This window comes from Mastomys coucha, unplaced genomic scaffold (genome assembly GCF_008632895.1).
Source record: "Mastomys coucha isolate ucsf_1 unplaced genomic scaffold, UCSF_Mcou_1 pScaffold23, whole genome shotgun sequence".
NCBI lineage: Eukaryota > Metazoa > Chordata > Mammalia > Rodentia > Muridae > Mastomys > Mastomys coucha.
Genome location: NW_022196906.1, coordinates 73,230,040 through 73,252,420, shown reverse-complemented (window position 1 = coordinate 73,252,420; position 22,381 = coordinate 73,230,040). Strand labels below are relative to the sequence as shown.

Here is a 22,381-nt window from a genome sequence, read left to right as displayed (position 1 = left end):
CCAGGAAGCAGTGCCCCTGCATGGCCTCTGCATCAGCTCCTGCTTGCAGGGTCCCACCTGGTTTGAGCTCCTGCCTCAGCTTCCCTGAGTGGACTGTGATTCACGGAGCTTCACCATAGCAATGTTGAGCCTAACTAAGACACCTGTCTTTTGTGTCCTGCTGTACTGAAGTTTTTTTTTTTCCTGTTGTTTGTTTTTCCTCTTTGTTTTGTTGTTGCTTTAATTTTTGTTTATTTGTTTGCTTGTTTGTGGCAGGGTTTCTTTTTGTAGCTCTGGCTAACCAGAAACTCACTCAGTAGACCAGGCTGACTTTGAACTCATGGAGATCCACCTGCCTCTGCCTCTGGAGTGCTGGGATTAAAGGTATGTGCCACCAGGGCCCAGCTTGCTATACAAAGTTCTCTCCTGCCGTGTGTGTGTGTGTGTGTGTGTGTGTGTGTGTGTGTGTGTGTGTGTGTGTGTGTGTGTGAGAGAGAAAGAGAGAGAGAGAGAGAGAGAGAGACATCTCACTGAATGATAAATCTGGAGCTGCATAGAAATGAAGTTCAATCTGACTTTTTCCTTAAAAATCAGTATAAAGTAGCTAGCTGTGGTGGCACACACCTTTAATCCCAGCACTCAGGAGGCAGGTGGATCTCAGTGAGTTTGAGGCCAGCCTGGTCTACAGAGTGAGAGGTCCAGGACAGTCAGAGCTACACAGAAACCCTGTCTTGAAAAACAAAACAAACAAACAAACAAACAAGGTAACATCCACGAAGACCTGGAGCAGACAGTACTGTTTCCCTGTGAAAGCGGCTATTCGCGGGATGAGCCAGACTGAGTGTCATGATCACAGCAAATGCTAATCATATATGTGTGATGTATGGGCATCACCACATTGCTCCGCCATATCTGCTATTTTCAAGTAGTCAGGGTTGGCTGCTATGCGTATGTTCTACCATAATTAATCCTGAATCTCCTTCCCTCTTCCAGAACGGGTTTTTATCTGCATTGCCTTATTTTGGCTGTTGGTTATGCATGATTCTCTGTGGTCAAGCCGCGGATTATTTAAGGGGCAAGTGGAAGTTTTCAACTATAAGTGTTCGGAGAATTTTTACCCTCGTAGGTAAGTGAAATGAACCAAGTTTTGTTTCATTCCCAGTCATATACATAACGCTACACCACCTTGCCTCTGATAACGAAAATGGGAGATTTCCCCCCACATAACCAGTTTTACAGCACACAGACTGTGTGAAACAACTAGGTCTCACAAGACTGCCCTCTTCCATCTTAGAGGCTAGTCACAAGAACCGAGCTGTGACCTACACTTTTAATGGGCCAACTATTAATCAGGGTTCCCGTGGCCTGTCCCTAGGCTCAGATAATTTGCTAGACTGACTCACAGAACTCAGGGCACAGACTTGATTTCTGACTGCTCACTTATTATAGAGGATGTACAAGGGGAACAGATAAATAGCCAGATAGAAAAACCCTTGGGGCAAGGTCTATAGGAAGGGCTAGAGAACCACCTCCCTTTAGAGGTGCGCCATCTGCCAGGGACACCAAGAGGAGTTCTGCTGCCCGGAAGTTCACCTAGACCTCGTCCTTGTCCTCTGGTTGTGTTGTTTGTTTGTTGTCACAAATAAATCTGACCATGTGGCCAGGCTGGTGTGAAACTCACTATATAGGTTACTCGGTTAGTTGGTAGCTTAGTTGCTTGTTTCTAAGACAGATTCTCCATGCTATGCTACCTGGGTTTGGCCTCAAAATTCACACCCTTCCTTCTCCCAACTGTCAAGAGCTGGGATTACAGATCTGGACCATACTACACCCAAGCCAAACCTTGTCCTTTTGAGATTCTGAGGAGGCCTCACTATGTCAGCAGGACTGAGTGAATCATTAATTATTATGGTCCACTCAACCTCCAGGCCCACTTTATCTCCTCCTCAGCAACTGGCACCTCTGCCTTTTTGATAGCGAGTGAACGTAGTACGTACTGGAGTCCTGATACTGTGGGGAAGCTGTGGCCTGGAGTTTAAAGCCAGACTGGGTAACATAATGAAACTCCACCTCAGAAAGAAAAACAAATTGAGAGCCAGGCCTGGTGATACATCTCTTACATCCCAGCACTGGAGAAGTAGAGCCTGGAGCATCGGGGATTCAAATAAACGTAAATATGGGGCCCAGAAAAAAATGGCTCAGCCATTCAGGGAACTGGCTGAACTTACAGAGAACACAGGTTCAGTTCCCAGCACCCACGTGGAAGCTTACAGCTGTCTGTAACTACAGAGAGCTACTTGGGATCTGATGGCCTCTTCTAGCTCCACAGGCACTGCACACATGTATGCACAGACATACATGCAAGTAAAACACCCATACACATAAAATCAATTTGTTTTTAACTGTACTCACCTTACAAAGACCTATTTACCTCGAAACCCATTCTAGGTGAATTCTCCAGATACCTGCTGAGCACCCACTACGGGAGATGCTATCCTCTCTCGTCAGATACTACTCTGACTTTGATCATCTGTAAAGGAAGTCCCTTTGGGTTCAGTCTGATTTGTTTTCTTCCATGGACCTGCTGTGTGTAATATGCATTTTGTTATCAACTCCTAGAACCAAGATGGATCAGATTTCTTTTTTTTTTTTAAAGATTTATTTATTTATTTCATGTACATAAGTACACTGTAACTGTCTTCAGACACTCCAGAAGAGGGCATCAGATCTTGTTACAAGTGGTTGTGAGCCACCATGTGGTTGCTGGGAATTGAACTCATGACTTCTGGAAGAGCAGTCAGTGCTCTTAACCACTGAGCCATCTCTGCAGCGCAATGGATCAGATTTCTAACTACATCCAATAAAATTTATTATTTGTGTGTGTGTGTGTGTGTGTGTGTGTGTGCGCGCGCACGCGCGCGCCATTGCAGAAGTCACTGACTGGATCACCCTGGAGCTGGGAGTTACAGATGGTTGTGAGCCACCCAACATGAGTACCTGGAACCAAACCTAGGTCCTCTGGAAGAGCAGGAAGCACTCTTAGCCACTGAGACATCTCTCCAGCCCCCCAATAGAGTTTATTGTATAATTTGTTTACTTTGATGATGTGATCACAGCTGTTGCCTCTCCCTTCCGCCCCATTTGTTTTTCGGTCTCTCCGCCCTTGGTGGTCAGCTCTGTAGATGTAGACCGAGTTCTCATCACATGCAGATTGAGTAGCAGGGCAGGGGGGGGGGGTTTCCTTTTCTTATTGCATGAGTTATATCCTGTGTTTCCTGCCAGGCTTTCTGGTGATGAAAGCAGTGACGGCGCTTCGGTCTTCCAGGCAGTTCGGTGTTTCTACAGTAGGTGGCAGCACTGTCCAGCTCAGGGTTATACAGTTTTAAATTGAGCAACCACCATAACGGCGCTTCTTTTTCTCTTACAACTCTGCCTCCAGGAATGGTCGGCCCTGCGGTTTTCCTGGTCGCCGCTGGATTTATAGGCTGTGACTATTCTTTGGCTGTTGCGTTCCTCACCATATCCACGACGCTGGGAGGTTTCGCCTCTTCTGGATTTAGCATCAACCATCTGGATATCGCTCCTTCGTGAGTACAAATGCAGAGGTTTGCTGGGAATGGCTGTCATTTTTTTTTTCTTACCGTCATAGTAGAACATAGGTAACATAAAACACGCTACGGTTTGCAGCCATTACCACCTACAATCTTTGAGCTTTTACATCTCTCCTGTAGAAATCCTGTGTCCCTTAAACCATCGCTAATGCTACATTTCCCGTTCCCATATCCTGGCAGCCACCATTCTTAGTTCTGCTTTCCATGAATTTGATTACTAGAGGATTCACTTTAAATTTTTTGCTAGATTTCAGTTTACACAGTCAGTAAATTTTCAAACCCTTAACGGCCACCACCTCTATCCATGGGGTTCTCTTGCACACAGAAGCGCCAATGTGACTTGGGTCTGTACCGGCTAGAATAGGCGCTGTGATGGCCCATCCTCAGGGAATGCCACCACGCTTGACACCTAGGAGGCAGTACCTGGACAGATGAGTAACAAAGCCCTCTTTGTCAGTGACAAGGCTAAGAACTCAGCTCAGGTGGTAGGATGCTTGCCTAGCATTGACAAAGCTATGGATTCAGTCACCAGCACCCCATACGCTAAGCGCTGCAGTGCACTCCTGTAATCCCAGAATTGGAAGACAAAAACAGGAGACTTAGAAGTTCAGGGCCAGTGTAGGACACAAGAGACCATGTATCAAATAGGCAAACAGATAAATAAAAATGGAGCCAGCAAGGTGGTGAAAGCTTAGAGGGTAAAGTTATGTGTATAATTTTCTTTACAAATCGAGGAAGTAGAGGCAAGAGAAACAAAATGCCAGGCTCAGCCTCGGCCGCAGTTCAAGGCCAGAGACAAGGCCAAGAAACCTTGTCTCAAAAAACAAACAAAACGGGGCTGGAGAGATGGCTCAGCAGTTAAGAGCACAGACTGCTCTTCCGAAGGTCCTGAGTTCAAATCCCAGCAACCACATGATGGCTCACAACCATCTGTAATGAGATCTGATGCCTTCTTCTGGTGTGTCTGAAGACAGCTATACTGTACTCACATATAATAAAATAAATAAAAATCTTAAAAAAAAATTATAAAAGGGTAGAGCCATCGACTTGCCCAGTTGACATTTAGCACATTACCTGCATGTAAACACAGGTGTCTAGTACGTGTTTGCTTACTAATCTCTTACATAAACATTCTCTTGTTTGTCCTCAGAGGTCCAGTGAGGTAGACGGGTGCTCTTGACTTACTGTATAGAAACTCAAGCTCAAGGGAATTAAGTGGCTTGTCTTATGCCACACAGCTAACAAATGCTAAATCCATAATCTGAACCTAAAATCCTTAGTTTAAACCCAAACAAGTGTTTGTATCTACCTATCTAGATTGAGTTCCTTTCCTCAGAAGATTTGGAGAACTTCATTTATAAGAAGTAATGGATATCTATTTAATTTTGGAGGAATTACGAAGTAGTTTTCTTACGTTTGAAATACCCCAGACTGAGCCTAGCCAGACATCAGAGCCCTCTGACTCCTGTTAATCCTCTCTGCTCAGTGAACACACCAAGACAAGCCCTTGTCCACACCTCTCAGAGAGACCCTGAGCAGGCCTTACTAGGTCTGGTGGCACACTTCTGTAATCCTAACATCATGGAGGCTGGGGCAGGAGGATCACAGAAAGCTCAAAGCCAGCCTGAGCTACACATTGAAACTCTTTCAAATTTTGAAAGGAAGAACCTGAAGGGACCTTTGAAATTAATCTAATCTGCTCTCATATAAAAAAAAAAATACAAGTGAAACAAGATTGGGGCTTCATCTTAGAGCTCAGCTGGAAGAGCACCCCCTGCGCATATGAAGTCCTGGGATCAAGCTCCACAGCCAAAGAAGAGAATAATTTCATCTTAATAAGGGGGTAAGCTCCTTCTAACTAGACAGCCTTAGAGCTCTACATATGACCCTTCGCAGCAGACACAGATGTGTGCGGGAGCTCACATCTCTTTTTTTTTTTTTTTTGGTTTTTCGAGACAGGGTTTCTCTGTGTAGCCCTGGCTGTCCTGGAACTCACTCTGTAGACCAGGCTGGCCTCGAACTCAGAAATCCGCCTGCCTCTGCCTCCCAAGTGCTGGGATTAAAGGCGTGCCACCACCGCCCAGCAGGAGCTCACATCTCTTAATTCCAACACCTGCCTGTTGTTTTTAGTCACAAAAGCATATACCTAAAGTCGGGAGGATTTACTGTATACCAGCATCCTTAAGATAACTGTAAAATATAAAGGAAGAGTTCGTTGAACTTTACAAACTAGGAACTATTTGTTGAATACACATATCGATAAGGTATGAACTAAAGGAGTTTAACAGTGAGAGTTAATTGCAAGGAAACTTGGTTGAATTCAGTGATAATTTGAAAGGTATAAACATAACTGTAATGATAAACACTTTGCCAGACAGGAGTGATACACACCTTTAATCTCTGGGAAACAGAGGCAGGTGGATCTCTGAGTTTGAGGCCAGCCTGGTCTACAGCCCAGGACAGCCAGGGCTGCACAGAGAAACCCTGTCTCTGGGGGCAGAGGGGGTCGGGGGAAACACTTCAAAGCTGAAAGAGTCCAGGCACTGGAAGCAGTTCCTTTGGAAAACATAGAGATGCCTGTTTTATTAACAAAGAACTTCACAGTAACTGGGGCATCCCTGGCTACATACCTAGTAAGTCCACGATTGCCTAGGCCATGTGAGAAAGACCCTGTCTCAAATAACAAAGTGCCAAAGAGTAGAGCTATTGATTTTTCCAGTTGTCAATTATCATGCTACGTATATATAAATGCCATTGTCTAGTACTTAATAGCTTACCGGTCACTTGTACAAACATTTGTTTGTCCTGAAAACAGTCTAATAAGATAGGTGGGTGTTCTTGACCAGTTTCTAGGCAGATGAAATGTTAACGTTTATGGAATCATAACCAACCCTGATTACCTAAACAGATTCAAGGAGGTAAACAATTATTTTAAATACTAGGGTCTGGGGCCATGGCTCAGTGATAGAGAACTTACTGAATATGTGTAATGTCATAGGGTCAGCCTCTAGCAGTTCAGACAATAAAGATGTAAAACACAGTGATTAATGCTGCCCCTTAAACCAAAAGAAAAAGAATCTAGAAAACATTGCAGATGAAACATTTTTTCAGTTATGTAACTTGCAGGATCCTAGAGTGATATCAGTGTGTTCTACACACCGGGGCATCAGCTGAGAGCGGATGAGAAATGGGCTGCACCACAAACAGACTACCAAAAATCTCCACTTTGAGATCCCTGGGTGAGCCTCGCACACACTCAAGTCTGAGGTACTAGTCGAATTCTGTCTTCCCACCCCTTTAGCAAACAGTTGTGGGGTTTATGTACTCAGCATTTAGAACCCCACATGACTCTAAGATTCAGTGCCTGCTTTTGAGATTAGTCAAAGACAGGAATGAACCAATTAAAATTAAGCATCTGTAGTATAGTATTTTTTTTTCAACAAATATACTAAGTATTTGTTTGTACAAGCCCTAACAGACACAGCCTACTCAATGGTGGGAGACAAGAAAGCCACGCAAGTAAAGCATCCTCTTTTGTTTCCAGGCTTAGTGGAACATGTCCATAATCCTAGTATTCAAAAGGATGACAGGTTGAAGCCAGCCTGGCCTACACGGTGACAGCCTGTTTCATAAAAGCAAAAAAAATTATAGCTGAGACATTTAAATAATGCAGAAGTCTGAACAAATAGTGCAAAGAAGTTAGCCAAGCTAAAGAAACAGTGTATCCGCTGGGTTTGGTGGCACACACCTTTAATCCCAGAGCTCAGGAGGCAGAGGCAGGTAGATCTGAGTTCGAGGCCAGCCTGGTCTACAGAGTGAGTTTCAGGACAGCCAGGGCTGCACAGAGAAACCCTGTCTCAAAGGGGAAAGAAAGGACCGGGTGGGGGAGAGTGTATCTAGGAGTTGTGAATATAGTTAAGTGGTAGAACACTTTCCTCACCATGAGTCCTAGGGATGTTTGGTTCCTAGCACCACAAAATGGGGGAAAGGGCTAGTATTCTAGACAGAGGAATTCGTAAGAGAGGCAAAAAGAAATTGGTATCTTGGTATTTGATAACAAAAGAGGTTTAAACAAATCAACTTCATATTCCATCTAGCTCTGGGACACATACTGTGAAAAAAAATTGTTTTTTTGTTTTGTTTTAAGATAAAAGAAACCTAACCCAAGCATATTAATGTGATCACAAAAGAAAGCCAGTGAAATTTTACACACACACACACACACACACACTTACACACACCCTATCCTTTAACCATAAGAGAAGGAAGAAGAAAACAATCATATCAGGTTCTTCTGCACTCCTCCTCTATAAAAGCGCTAAGGATGCTCAGGATCCCTGCAGCAAAGCCACAGCTCCTAAATGAGCCTGTGTGCATGCAGAGGCCGGAAGAGAGCACCGGAGGACACCATTCCTCTTCCTGCACCTTTCGAACCTTGAGCTCGAGTCTTGGCTAGGCTGGAACCAGCAAGCCCCAGCAGTCATGCTTGCTTGGTCCATTTGCTGCAAAGCTGGGGTTACAGGGACTTCAGGGATGCCTTGTGTGTCTTATCTGTCTCATGGCACTGAGATTCTAATTCTCATCCTCACGACAGCCCAGCTCTTCACCACTGAGCCTTCTCTTTAGCCTTCACAGAACTGATCTTACTATTCGATGAGATATGGATAATACTTATAAATCCCTCATAGTTTTCCCAATGGACAGTCAATATTCCTATTAACATGAAATGCGTGCATGGTAAATTGAAATTAAGATTTTTTTTTTGTTTGATTTTAAAACAGGCTAGCCTCACACTTGTATCAGTACCCCCACCTCAACCTTCCTCTTGCTGGGATTATAGGTGTGCACCACTGTGGGTAGAGCCACGGTTTACCTGTGGTTGGTTAATCTAGAACCTATAGATTTTTAAGTTGTTTTATCCACAGGCATCCCACCCACACTCCAGTACCAGAAAATACTGACTGAGTCTGTGCAGTGTGTTTTCTCATCTGTGGGCGTCCATCTTCAATGGCACTTCCTGGCCAAGGGGAATATAAATACTTGACTGGCGTCTTGGTGCTGACATTTAGTATTTCACAGCGTCCGTCTGTACTTAGGCTCTGTCGGTGGAAAGTCCTGGCAGCATTGCAGCTGGTTCCTCCTTCTGCCAAGGTGCTAATGGTTTAAAAAAAAAGAGATGGAGAGAGGTCCTGCCAAGCTTGGTTAATTTAAGCTGTACTCCAAGAGGGGAACGAGCCAAAAAGATCTTGGCTTGCTTATTATGTGGTTTGTGTATGGGCTTCAAGTGTAAAAATATAGATGTTTGTAAATGGCTGAAATAATGGCACTGCAGAATTATTATTATCATTATTATCATCATCATCATCTAGGACTCTTTCCATTTAAAATGAGAAAGCAATTTCAGATCAGTAGCTGAATGCCAAGGGTCCTAGTAGAAGTTGCAGCATCTCTCAGTAGGACTGCATGAACTGCGGAAACATTTCATTTAGGCCAGGAATTTGCTTCTCAGTCCTAGTGGTCACCTATGCAAAACACTAAGGCTCCAGCAGGACTCTGCAGGTGTCTGGGTGAATATCAGGAAGATATTCTTACAAGGCCATTTGGAGCTGCGATTAGCTGAAACCCTCCACGTTTATGTCTTTAACAAGGCATCAAACTTAACTCAGGTGCTCCAAAATCCAGACTCTAGATCCTACCGTGTGCTTGGGAGGCATGTAGGATTATATTAAATGATAAAATCATCAGGGTAAACTGTAAAAATTAGAGTTTAAAAAACACACACTTAGTAGAAAGAGAATAGTTTATAGAATGAACTGGTTCATACAACAGTTTGTAGTAAGTCAGCAACCCTGGTATGTCATCCAAAATGTTACATATGGTTCCACCTGTACAAAATTCCTGATCAGAAATTGGCAACTTTGGGTCCCATGTGTAAGAGAGGCACTACCCTTTGTGGAACTAGACTCCCATGGTGGGCATGACCCAATGGTCCATGTGTGGCCTGAGATAGCATTGACTAAGGCAAGGTGCCATGCAGAGACAGCAGATAGAAGAGGGGAAAGTGAAGCCTGAGTTTGCACTGAGATCATGTGCTTGGAGTCAGCAAGCTTGCGATCCAGGACTGCTACCTGTATTGTAAACCCCGGACGACAGTGAAGACTCTGACAACTGCTGAGTATGAGCTACACAGAGAGGGCTTCCCAGAAGAGAGACTGAATGAGTGGTAGGGTGCAGGGAGTTTGGTGGCAAGTGACAGTGACAGCATGAATAGTGAGGAAACAGGAATGCTGTGGCAGATGTGTGCACCTGGAGTGAGCGCACTGGAGGTCTGAAGGTGTGGGTGTGCCATTCTTGGGAATAAGGCTAGCCAGACAGGCAGCTGCTCTTCCTCTTCTTTAAGTAGGTAGGTAGGTAGGTAGGTAGGTAGGTAGGTAACATCTGTAACCTAGGCTGGCCTTGAACAGAAAATGTAACCAAGAATTGCCCACACTTCTGATCTCCTGTCTCCACCTCCCAAGCGCTAGGATTGCAGGCGGGCATCACCATGCTGGGCTATTACAGCCTTCTTGAGATTGTCGCCTAGCTACGGACATTAAAGTATAGACAGTCTAAAAGGTAGGCCAACCATCTTGAGATGTTTGTAGCATCTGGGTATAGTAACAGACATCTATAACCCCAGGATTTGGGAGGGAGAAGCAGAAGAGGCACAAATGTAGGGGAGAGGCAGGCAGCTGGAAAGGTGGCTCTGCAAATTAAGAACACAGCTCTGGCTGTTCTTCCACAGGATCTGAGTTTGGTTCCCAGCCTCCATGTCAGCAGACAGCTCACAACCACCTATAATTTAGTTCCACAGAGCCTGACAACCTGTGCATGCGTGCGCGCACGCGCGCGCACACATACACACATACACTTACCACAAATTAAAAATCTTTAAAAGGAGAGTTCAGGGTAAGGGCTGTAGAAATGGCTTAGCAGTTAAGAACATGTGCTGCAGCAGGGCGGTGGTGGCACATGTCTTTAATCCCAGCACTTGGGAGGCAGAGGCAGGCAGATTTCTGAGTTCGAGGCCAGCCAGGGCTACAACCGAGAAACCCTGTCTCGAAAAGAAAAAAAAAGAACATGTACTGCTCTTACAGGTGACCCAAGTTGAAGTCATAATATCCACATCGGGTGACTCACAGTTGCCTATGACTCCAGCTCCAGTGATCTGATACCCTCTTCTACCACACACACGTATACATAATTTTAAAATATTAAGAGTTTAAGGCCATCTTTAGCTACTTGGTGAGGTTCAAGGCCAGCCTGTGGCTCAAGCAACCCTATCTCTAAAAGTTTGTAACTGACCGTCTTGCAAAGTCCGTGCCCACACTTGGGTATGAGCTATGTCTTCTCTAAGTGCCTCTTTCTCCTCTCTAATGGTTTGTGCTTAAATCTGTATTAAAACTCTGCTTCAAAGAAAAGTTTATGGCTGAGCGTATGGTAATATACACCTGTGATCCCAGTACTCAGGAAGTAGAGACAGGAATGGAGAGTTCCGGGCCAGCCTGATCTGCCTCAGAACTTAATGAAAGGGCTAGAGATCTGGTTCAGTGGTTAAGAATACTTGTTCTGCAAAGGACCTGGGTTCAGTTCAAAGACCCATCCATAACTACAGTTCCAGGGGATCTCACTCCCGTTTCTGACCTCCAAGGACACGTAGCCATGTATGCAGGCCAAACGTTCATATAAAATATAAATTAACTGTTAAAAAAAGAATTGAATAGTAGGGTATCCCTGGAACTGTTGGCATCCAGAAGGCCCCCTCACTTTCCCAGATGCAGGGGTGACTCGTGGTTAAAGGCACTTATTGCTCTTCCGTCAGACCCAGCTTCAGTTCCCAGCACCCACAACAGGAGGCTCACAACCAGCTGGGACTAGTTCCAGGGGAGTCAAGACACTCTGTCCCACAGCAGGCACCTGTACACAGGCGGAACACATATACTCATACAAGCACATACGCATAAATTTAAAAATATATATTTTAAAATAATTACATTTGCCCCGCTCAAAATAATAATAGTAAAAATGTTTATAGCAGTAAACTGTGTCTTGCTGAAGTGCTAGATACATAGTTTCACTTTAGGAAAATTCAGCAACTATATATAGTGATAGATTCCATGTTTTTCATAGGTATGCTATGGTGGTCATCTTCGTCATGGTGGTGATTGGCCTCGTCAGCTCAAACTCAGCTTTATGAGGTCCTAGTGATCAAACCCAGTGCTTCCTACATGCTAGCTACGCTCTGTACCAACTGAGCTACATCACCTGAGTCACTAGAAAGGGAGTTTTTTTTTTTTTTTAAAGTAAATCTGGTGGAGTAAGAGGTAGAGAGCTAAATGCACTGGCTACTCTTCCAGAGCTTGTGAGTTCAATTCCCAGCATCCACAGAGCAGCTCTTACTCTGGTGCCCTCTTCTGGTCTGCAGGCATTCATGCAGACAAAGAGACTGTATACATAAAACAGTAAATCCTTTTAGGAAAAAATCTGGTAGCATATAAGGGAACAGCCCTGGCCATGAGAACCTGAAGACAATGAGCAGTCTGCTGTCCCCTGGTCCAGGGCAGTCTGCTGTCCCCTGGTCCAGGGCAGTCTGCTGTCCACTGGTGCAGGGCAGTCTGCTGTCCACTGGTCCAGGGCAGTCTGCTGTCCCCTGGTCCAGGGCAGTCTGCTGTCCACTGGTCCAGGGCAGTCTGCTGTCCACTGGTGCAGGGCAGTCTGCTGTCCACTGGTCCAGGGCAGTCTGCTGTCCACTGGTGCAGGGCAGTCTGCTGTCCCCTGGTGCAGGGCAGTCTGCTGTCCCCTGGTGCAGGGCAGTCTGCTGTCCACTGGTGCAGGGCAGTCTGCTGTCCACTGGTGCAGGGCAGTCTGCTGTCCCCTGGTCCAGGGCCACGCATCACAATGGTGGGGCTAGGAGGCATCTTTGTATACGCCTTCCTAGCAGGCATCTTTGTATACGCCTTCCTAGCAGGCATCTTTGTATACGCCTTCCTAGCAGGCATCTTTGTATACGCCTTCCTTTGTCATAGGCTGGAAGCCCATGAAGGCCTTGGCCATAGAAGCCTTCTTCAGTCCTCGTGTTTCCTTCTTTCTTTTTTTTTCCTTTTTTTTTTTGAGACCTGGATTTTCTGTATAGCCCTGGCTGTCCTGGAACTTACACTGTAGACCAGGCTGGCCTGGAACTCAGAAATCTGCTGTCTCTGCCTCCCAAGTGCTGGGATTAAACGCATGCCCCACGACTGCCCACCTCATGTTTCTTAAATGTGACATATTGAACAACAGGACTGAATTGGTTTGGGTTTGGGGGGCCGGGGTTGTTTTTTTGTTTTTTGTTTTTGGGTTTTTTGTTTTGTTTTTGTTTTTGTTTTTGTTTTGAAACAGGATCCTGGAATTTGCTATGTAGACCAGGCTAGCCTGGAACTCACAGAGATCCTCCTGCCTCTGCCTTCCAAGTGCTAGGATTAAAATTTGAATGGAAGCATTGATAAAAAATATCTGATTCCAGGGAAGGAGGTGCATGAGAGAGGGAGGACTGTAAGGATGTAAAGTCAATCAATCAATCAATTAATGGAAATTTTTTTAAAAGATTTATTTTATTTATATGAGTGCACTCTAGCTGTCTTCAGACACACCAGAAGAGGGCATTGTATCCCTTTACAGTTGGTTGTGAGTCACCATGTAGTTGCTGGGAACTGAACTCAGGACCTCTGGAAGAACAATCAATGCCCTTAACCACTGAACCATCTCTCCAGCCCCGGAATTTTTTTTTTAAAAAAAAAAAAAAAAAGGAAAAACAACAACAACAACAAAATACCCGATTCCCTAAAATTTACCCTTAAAATAAATGACTGCATTTGAGAAACCTTTCCCCAGCTTATTAAGAAAGTCTTTCTGCCACTTGTACAAAGTAGACCTACCTTGTGTACTAGGATAATGTGTGAAGATTTACATGTCAGCAAATATGTAGTTAGTGAAACAAGTGAGTTGTGAAATTGTATATTTAATATGATCTCATGTCTAATTACATACTTGGAAATATAAGCATACACCAATAATGAGTATATTTACCAAGGTGCTACTTAGATGATTATCTCTAAGTGAAAGAATTATAGACTTTTACTTTCTTAATTTTTTTCTTGTCTATATAATTTTCAAATCTTTTTAATTCAGAGAACTGTTGAAATTGTTCTGTAGCACTGGTGATGGTGTATGTCTTTAATCTCAGCACTCAGGAGGCAGAGCGGGCAGGTCTCTGTGAGTTTGAGGCCAGCTTGGTCTACAGAGCAAGTTCCAGAACAGCCAGGACTACATAGAGAAACCCTGCTTCAAAAAAAGGAAGGAGGGAAAGAAGAAAAGAAATAGTTCTATGGGTAAATAAGCTTTCCACTAAGCATGGTGACCTGAAACACACATGGTAGAAAGAGAGAACCAGCCAGGCAGTGGTGGCACACGCCTTTAATCCCAGCACTTGGGAGGCAGAGGCAGGCGGATTTCTGAGCTTGAGGCCAGCCTGGTCTACAGAGTGAGTTCTAGGACAGCCAGGGCTATACAGAGAAACCCTGTCTCAAAAAAACAAAAAAAACAAAAAAAAAAGAAAGAAAGAAAAGAAAGGAAGGAAGGAAGAAAAAGAGAAAGAATGAAGGAAAGAAAAAGAAAGAGAGAACCAAGTCCCAAAGTTGTCCTCTGACCCCAGTTAACATGCTGTGGCACTCTCGCACACACACACACACACACACACACACACACACACACACACACAAAATAAGATATATATAAATTTAAAATTTTTTAAATTCAACTTTGTCATTGGGCAGTGGTGGCACACGCCACACGCCTTTAATCCCAGCACTTGGGAGGCAGAGGCACTGGGAGGTAGCTTTTTTAGATATTAGAGGTTGATTGAAACACAGGACCACAAGCACACTGGACAAGGGCTCTGCTACTGAGCTACATCCCCCAACCTATAATCTGTTCCTTTCTTGGTTTTAAGATAGGATGTTAGGCAGCCAAGGCTTGCTTTACACTCTTGGTCCTCCTGACCTTCCTCTCTCTTTACCTGGAGTTAAAGGTGTGCCTCACCGTGCCACGCAGCCTTACTGTGCCCCCCCTCCCCGTGCCACACCATGCCCCAGTACAAGGGTTTTCACTTCTAAGCTCTTGGTAGATCCAAGAGACAAGATTAACAAAAGTTCCCTAGCAAGAGGAGTCATGTCAGCAGACGTGTTGCCGTGTGTGCTGTTTTATGGGCCTTTGTGCTCCCTTACTTTTATTTCTAACCCAGTGTAGGCAGTCTGACAAAAGCCTCCTCCGCCACTGACCCACCTGCCCTAGGCTGAACCAACCCACCTTGCCTCCAAGATCTCTTTGCTCAGGTGTAAACTACAAACAGTGGCGGTGTACGCCTTTAATCCCAGCAGAGGTAGGAGGATCTCTGTGAGTTCGAGGCCAGCCTGGTCTACAGAGTGAGTTCCAGGACAGAGAGATATGTCTTGGGAAAACAGAAAAGGAAAGGGGGAAAAAAAAAAAGGAAAGAAAAGAAAAACATAACTACATGCAAGGCTTTTGCTAAATATCAAATCCTGATTCCATAAGTCTTTAACACAGGCCTCTGTGCAACTCTCTTCCCAGGTATGCCGGCATCCTCCTGGGCATCACAAACACGTTTGCCACTATTCCCGGGATGACTGGGCCCATCATTGCTAAAAGTCTGACCCCCAATGTAAGTAGACATTTGGCTTTTAAACTGAAAATATTTGGAAGTTTCACATCTGTGTCAAATTGAGTCTATTGTAATGATAAAATTATGAGGTTGGTTTTTTTATTTAATGGTTATGTGGATGTTTTGCCTGAATGTTATATCTACACACCAAATACATGCAGTGCCTAAAAAAGCCAAAAGAGGGCTTCAGGTTCTATGGACCTGCACTTACAGACAGTTAATGCTGCGTGTGTCATAGTTAGCCATTTAGCTAGGTCCTGGAAGCCAAACCCAGGTTTGCTACACAGGAGCAGTAAATGTTCTTAAGCACTGAGCCAGCTCTCCTGGCTTTGTGAAATTCTTTGTGACAAAAAATAGAAAGTAAAATAAAGTTTATGTTGAGAACTGCTATTTTCTCAGGTGGGAATGTGAGTCAGTGACCGGAAAATGGTGCTGCCTTAGTGGATGCAGAAGCATGCTGTGTTCTGGCTGAAGGAGGTGTAGCTCAGTTGCTAGGACACTTTGATGGAATGCATGAAACCCTGGGTTTGATTCCCAACATAAAACTGGGTATCATAGAACAGTTATAATACCTGTAATCTCAGCACAAGAGAAGAAAAAGGAAAAAAAAAGAAAAAAGCGTGCTGTTTTCAGAGAACATACCTTGGGGGTTAGGCAGAATGACCAGGCTGGCTACGGAAACAATACTGGCTCATCAAGATGGTTCAGTGGGTAGAGGCACCTGGCCCAGCGCCTGAGTCCAATGCCCAGGACCTACGTGCATGGTGGAAGGCAAAAACTGACCCCTGCACATAAACTGTAATGTGCGTGCCCACATACTTGCATGCACACATACTCCCAAACAGAAGTGCAATACAAAACCTTTAAGAAAACAGTGGGGCTGGAGAGTTAGCTCCAAGGTTAAGAGCGCCTGCTTCCCTTGCAGAGGATGAGTTCAGTTCTAACGTCTCCAGATAGATGGCTCACAAGCACTTGTAACTCCTGCCGTCCTCAGGCACCTGAACACACATGGTATACACTCAGACACAGACACAAGTAGAAAGGTGAAAAATATAATCCTAATTTTAAAAAGAAAAGAAAAGAAAGAAAGAAAAAAGGCTAAAATGACTTCATCAAAACTTTAAATGTCACCAGGCGATGGTGGCTCACACCTGTAATCCCAGCACTAAAGAGACAAAGGCAAACAGATCTCTGAGTTCAAGGCCAGCCTGGAGTGAGTTCCAAGACAGCCAGGGCTGCAAAGAGAAACCCTATCTTTAAAAAACAAACAAACAAAAAAAACCCTTATATATCTACTGATCTAAAGACTTAGTTACAAAAGTGATAGGAAAACTAAAAATGTATCTGAAAACATAAAGAACTCCTGAAACAGAGTGCTGAAATTAAAGGCATGTGCCACCACACCCTGCTCTTACAGCCTAAGTGTTTAACAGTTGTGATATTTCACCAAACACAATGTGTGTGTAAAAGCAGCAACATGGCTCGGTGGCAAAATGCTTGTCTAACACTCACAAAGCTCTGGGTTCAATCGCAGCAGCAAAAACCACAAAGTAAAAACTAATAATTACATGAAATGGATCATCAGGTGAATGAGGTGTCAGGAAACCAGGGCGAGAGTGAATGGGAAGCAGCCAGAGTTTTCGTGAACATCTGTCTGGAGGACTTACCGGCCAAGTGAAGAGTACTAGCTTAAGCCAGCTAGTAGTGTGTGCCTATAGGCCCGGGAGATGGGGAGAAGGGAGAGGATCAGGAATTGAGAGCTCCAGAGCAAGATCAGGGCTGCTCAGGACACCTGTGATCCCTAAAGGAAACGAATAAATGACTAAGCTAGGCACAGTGTCTTGTACCTGTAACCCAGCACTTAGGAAGCGAAGACTGGGCTGTGTAATGAAAGCTTGTCTCAGGGAAAAGAGAGAGGGACAAGAGGAAGGAGATGGGAGAGAACCTAATTCTGTAAAGACAGATGAGGACAAGTTATAAGAGACATTAGGAAAATTCACAAATCCTAATGAGACAGCTCAGTACATATTCAAGACACTGATATATGTGGGCAGCTGGTGCCCTGTCACGGAGCAGAGCACCGCCCCTCAGCAAGGCAGTTCTCTTTCCTGCCATGCCTCCCTCACCACTGAGGGCAACAGCCGTTAGCGTTGTCTGAGCTTTTTATAGAAGCCGAGTCCTCAGTCTGCACTCTGTCTCTTTCATGTCTATATTAGCTGCTTCCCCCTCATCGTCAGTTGTACTGAAGGAGTGCCACAGTCCTCCTGTGGAAGGGCATTCGCTTTGCTCCAAGCACAGTCATCAGTGAATATTTCTGTTCTCCCAGCCTTGTGACTGCATCCTCTTTATACAAACATTTTTTTTCTCCCTTTGCCTCTTCCTTCCTTGTCCAGAACACTATCAGGGAGTGGCAGACTGTCTTCTGTATCGCTGCTGCTATTAACGTGTTCGGTGCCATTTTCTTCACGCTGTTTGCCAAAGGGGAGGTGCAGAACTGGGCTCTGAGTGACCACCACGGACACAGAAACTGAAGACCACAAACAATAACTAATGTATTTTTATTTATCATGGAAACTGAAAGTGCCTTTGGTATTTGACTATGTAAGCATTCTATGTGAGAAACAAAATAGTACTTACATTTATTTGTAAGGTAATCATGAAATGTTACTAGTTCCAAGATCATTTTAAATGAGCTGCTGAGCTGGAGAGATGACTCAGCAATTAAGAGTACTGACTGCTCTTCCAGAAGTCCTGAGTTCAATTCCCAGCAACCACATGGTGACTCAAAACCACCTGTAATAGGTATCTAGTGCTGTCTCCTGGTGTGTCTGAAGACAGTGACGGTGTACCCACATACATTAAATAAGTAAGTAAATAAATAAATAAATAAATAAATAAATCTTTTTTTAAAAAAAAGAAGAAGAGGCAGGTCCTCTTTTTAAAAAAAATAAAAAGTAAAATGAGCTTGTTTTAATTATTACTAATATATCTGCCAGACCTTATACTGGGTTCACATACCAGGCTGCAAGTAATGCAGTGTGATATAAGGTAAGGGCATAAGAAATGAAGCTGAAATAGGACCCCCACGCACGCACACACACACACACATTGATATATTTGTTTAATTAAATTAGATAAATCATCTCAGACCTTGTTAAATATCTACTTCGCTTGTAAAAATGGTTGCCAGCTCTCCCTAACACATAGATCTTAATAACATCTCCATAAAGCTGCCAGCCATAGTAAGAACTGGCCTGGCAGAGGCACTGGAGGATCCCTGCCCAGGCAGCTGCCAAGCATTCCTTCCCTGGCTGCGGGGCTGGAATGCCCAGCACTTATCAGGGGTGACTTCCAAGTACAGGGCCAATGACAAGTGTTTGGCTGACACTCTTTCCCGTGGCTGCTAATGTGTAGATAAAGCCCTAAGTGGACCAGAGCAGTGGGATCCATAGCTACTGTCCTGACACTGCCAGCCTGCCTTGGCAGCACCCAGGCCCTGGCAGGTGATATACAAAGCAGAAGCGTGGTACCCAGTCAGTCACAGAGAATACCATCCTTGATTAAAATGACTGACTGGCCCACGAGTCAGAGAATACATTTTCACATCCAGGTTTTTCTAGCTACATTAGAACTTTTTAAAATGTTTTAAATTTCTTCAGTCTGTCCTGATTTATGTTTCTGGTTACAGTTTAAAGTGACTTTCAGGGCCAGGGGTTTGACTCAGTGGTAGAGCAGTTCCATAGGATTGTGTTCCATCCAATGCCAAAATAGAGGTACAGGCCGGGGCACCCAAAGCTGGCCAGTCACCTTTACCCTGCTTTCTGAAGCCAGCATCATGCAGCTTCTCCTGACCAGTGTCTCCTGGTTGTTACACATACTGTAAGAGGTCCCTAGTCTATGTGGTGGTGCCTTTAATCCCAGTAGTTTCAGGGCAGGGGCAGGCAGATCTTTGCAACTTCGAGGCTAGTCTGGTCTACAAAGGGAGTTCCAGGACAGCTGGGGCTGTTACTCAAAATAAAAACAAAAACAAAAAAAAAGATTACCCAAGGATTGAAATCCTGCCTTATGTTTTGTTGTGTCTGTTCAACACTTATCTGTAACATTTTAACTAATGATTGGTTAATGTACTATTGTGTAAATACATTTATATAAATTTGTTTTTAATTTGTAAATATAAATTAAGTTGCCATGTGACATTTCTTTTATGAATCATCAAAATCCTTTGCATTAAATTTTTGTGTTTTTAATTTATTTTATTTCATGTGTTTGGTGTTTTGTCTGCATGTACGTTTGTACTACACCTTCATTCTTTGCTTCCCAAGGAGGCCAGAGAGGTTATCGGCTCTTATAGTTATGGTTATAGTTATAGTTAGGTGTGGACTGCCCCGTGAGTGCTGGAATTAAACCCAGTTCCTCAACTAGACGAGCCAGTGCATACAGCCAGTGATGTCTGGGCCATCAGATCCCTCTGCATTCATCTTTGTATCTGACTATTCTATCCACAATGACAGTTTTACAACTTTTCTGCATCCTCCGGAAACCATCCTTCCAGCTTCAAATGCATCTCTGCCACTGCCTGGTGGGAACTGAGACATCCTCAGAAATCTCTACTCTCCCCGGAGATGGAGCACATCCAGCACTAGCTGAGCATTCTTGAGAACCAAGGTTTATTTAGAGAGCTGCAGGAGGAGGGGGAGGAAGAGGAAAGAAGAAAGAAGGACAAATCTCTATTGCCACCTTTCTGCCCTTTGTAGTTCTAGAAAGGGTCCAGTCTTCTTTCTGAAGAACTTGCCAGCTGCCAGACATGGTGGCTCACACCTTTAATCCCAGCACCTGGGAGGCAGCGGTGGTGGATCTCTTGAGTTCCACACCAGCCTGGTCTACAGAGTGAGTTGCAAGATAGAAACCCTGCCTCAAGAAAGAGACGGACAGACAGAGAGACAGAGACGCATGCACCAGGGTGACACACCTGAAATCCCAGTATTCTGCAGGTTGGTTGAGGCAAAAGAATCTTGAGTTCAAGGCCAGCCTATGCAATACATTGAGTCCCTGTCTCCAAAACAATTTTTAAATAAAATACATATCTTCCTCATCAATGACCCCACCCCCATCCAAGGCCTTACTTTAATTTTAATTTTTACTTTAATTTTTAATTTTACTTTTTTTTGATTCTTCTTTAATTTGCTGCTTCTATCACTGACTCTTACTCTTTTCTGTCTCAAAAAAAAAAAAAAGGAAAAAAGAAAATATAGGTCTTCTCTAGACTTCAAAAAGTGTCCTGGGAACATAAGAAATCTATACTCGGATATCTCTAGAATAAGAGGAAAGAAGAAGGGCTGGAAGAGCACTGACTGCTCTCCCAAAGGTCCTGAGTTCAAATCCCAGCAACCACATGGTGGCTCACAACCATCCATAATGAGATCTGACGCCCTCTTCTGGAGTGCCTGAAGACAGCTACAGTGTACTTACATATAACAAAAAAAAAAAAAAAGAGGAAAGAAGAAGAAATAATGGTTACCTAAGTGAAGGGAAACAGGCTACCAGGCTTCAGGCAGACTGCATTTAAAAAGCAAATGGAGGGGCTGGAGAGATGGCTCAGCAATTAAGAACACTTGATGCTCTTCCAGAGAACCCATGTTCAATTCCCAATACCCACGTGGCAGCTCACAACCATTTGTAACTCCAGTTCCAGAGGATCTGACACCCTAACACAGACCTACATGCAAGCAAAACGCCAATGCCCGGGGGGGAACAAAAAACAAAAATGCAAACCATATATCTCAAGCCACTTTAGGGGACACCAGGTTCTCAACAGCCTGGTGGATGTCCCAACTGCTGTCCTCCAGCACCTGGGATAAGTAAAATCCAGCCTTGCTCCTTTAGGCCCTGTCAGAGAAAAGCAGACACACTGTCACACCCTTTGTCCCCCTTCCCAGCACCTGGAGATCCTTTTTTTTTTTTTTTTTTTTTTTTTTTTTTTTTTTTTTTTTTTTTTTTTTTTTTGGTATTTTTCGAGACAGGGTTTCTCTGTGTAGCCCTGGCTGTCCTGGAACTCTCTGTGTAGACCAGGCTGGCCTCAAACTCAGAAATCTGCCTACCTCTGCCTCCCAACTGCTGAGATTAAAGGCATTTGCCACCACTGCCCAGCCTGAAGTTTGATTTTGTTTTGTTTTTTACCTTTTTGCCAATCCTAAGAATGTGTGGCAAGGGCTGGGCTGTAGCTCACTTTTGGAGCACTTTTGCCTTGCATGTATGTACAAGGCCTTTCGTCCATTCCCAGCAACACAAAAATAAATAACAAAAAGCTGTGACTTTTGTTCACACTGAAATGGATAAGAACTGGTCTAGCCAGGTGTGTGGAGCACAGCTTTTGGTAGGTTATTGAATTCCAGACCTTCCTGACCCTACCTACCGAGTCCTGTGATTTCCCCAAATGCTGGGATTGCTGACATACCATCAGGCTCAATTGGTAAATGGTTCTGAAAATATTTAGAAATAGCTTAGTTCTATGTAGGCAAGATGTTTCACAAACATTTTAATAAACATTAGCCATGTTTATTGAGCATTCATTAGGACCAATCGATTGTTCTTTGTACAAGGTCCCAGCAGAGGAAAAAAAAAATACAAGTTCTTTTTTTTTTCATGGGGCTTATGTTTTTATTTATGAAACATCTGGGGAGGGATGTTCGTTTCTTTGTGACAGAGTCTTAGTCTGTGTCCCAGGATGACCTGAAACTAACTGTGTAGCCCAGGCTAGCCTTGAACCCTAGGCAATGCTCTAGCCTAGGCAATGCTCCAGCTCTGGCCTCCCAGTTGCTGGTGTTTACAGGCATGGCCATGCCTGGCTTCCAAACTCTTCATGAATTCCAACCTTTGAAAACTTCCATGCAAAACTTTGTTACACACCCAGCAAAGAAATACCCCGGAGATAAGTTGCCAGGTGACCTCGAAAACCCAGCCTATGAAAACAAGGTAGACAGACACCGATGTCAGCACTTTGCTTTAGCCCTCGTATCTTTCTCCAGACTTTGGTCAT

At 44.1% G+C, this 22,381-nt stretch overlaps 1 protein-coding gene across 1 annotated transcript in view; it reads left to right on the top strand.

Annotated features, from left to right (window-relative positions):
* The window catches only part of Slc17a5 (solute carrier family 17 member 5), a 41,323-nt gene extending 23,161 nt beyond the window's left edge, over positions 1 to 18,162 (top strand). The window contains exons 8-11 of the mRNA XM_031346186.1: positions 973 to 1,105; positions 3,419 to 3,566; positions 15,255 to 15,345; positions 17,739 to 18,162. Of these exons, the coding sequence (XP_031202046.1) occupies positions 973 to 1,105; positions 3,419 to 3,566; positions 15,255 to 15,345; positions 17,739 to 17,876 (510 nt within the window). The 3' untranslated portion in view covers positions 17,877 to 18,162. The remainder of the gene's footprint in view (positions 1 to 972; positions 1,106 to 3,418; positions 3,567 to 15,254; positions 15,346 to 17,738) is intronic.
* The last annotated feature ends 4,219 nt before the right edge of the window (positions 18,163 to 22,381 follow it).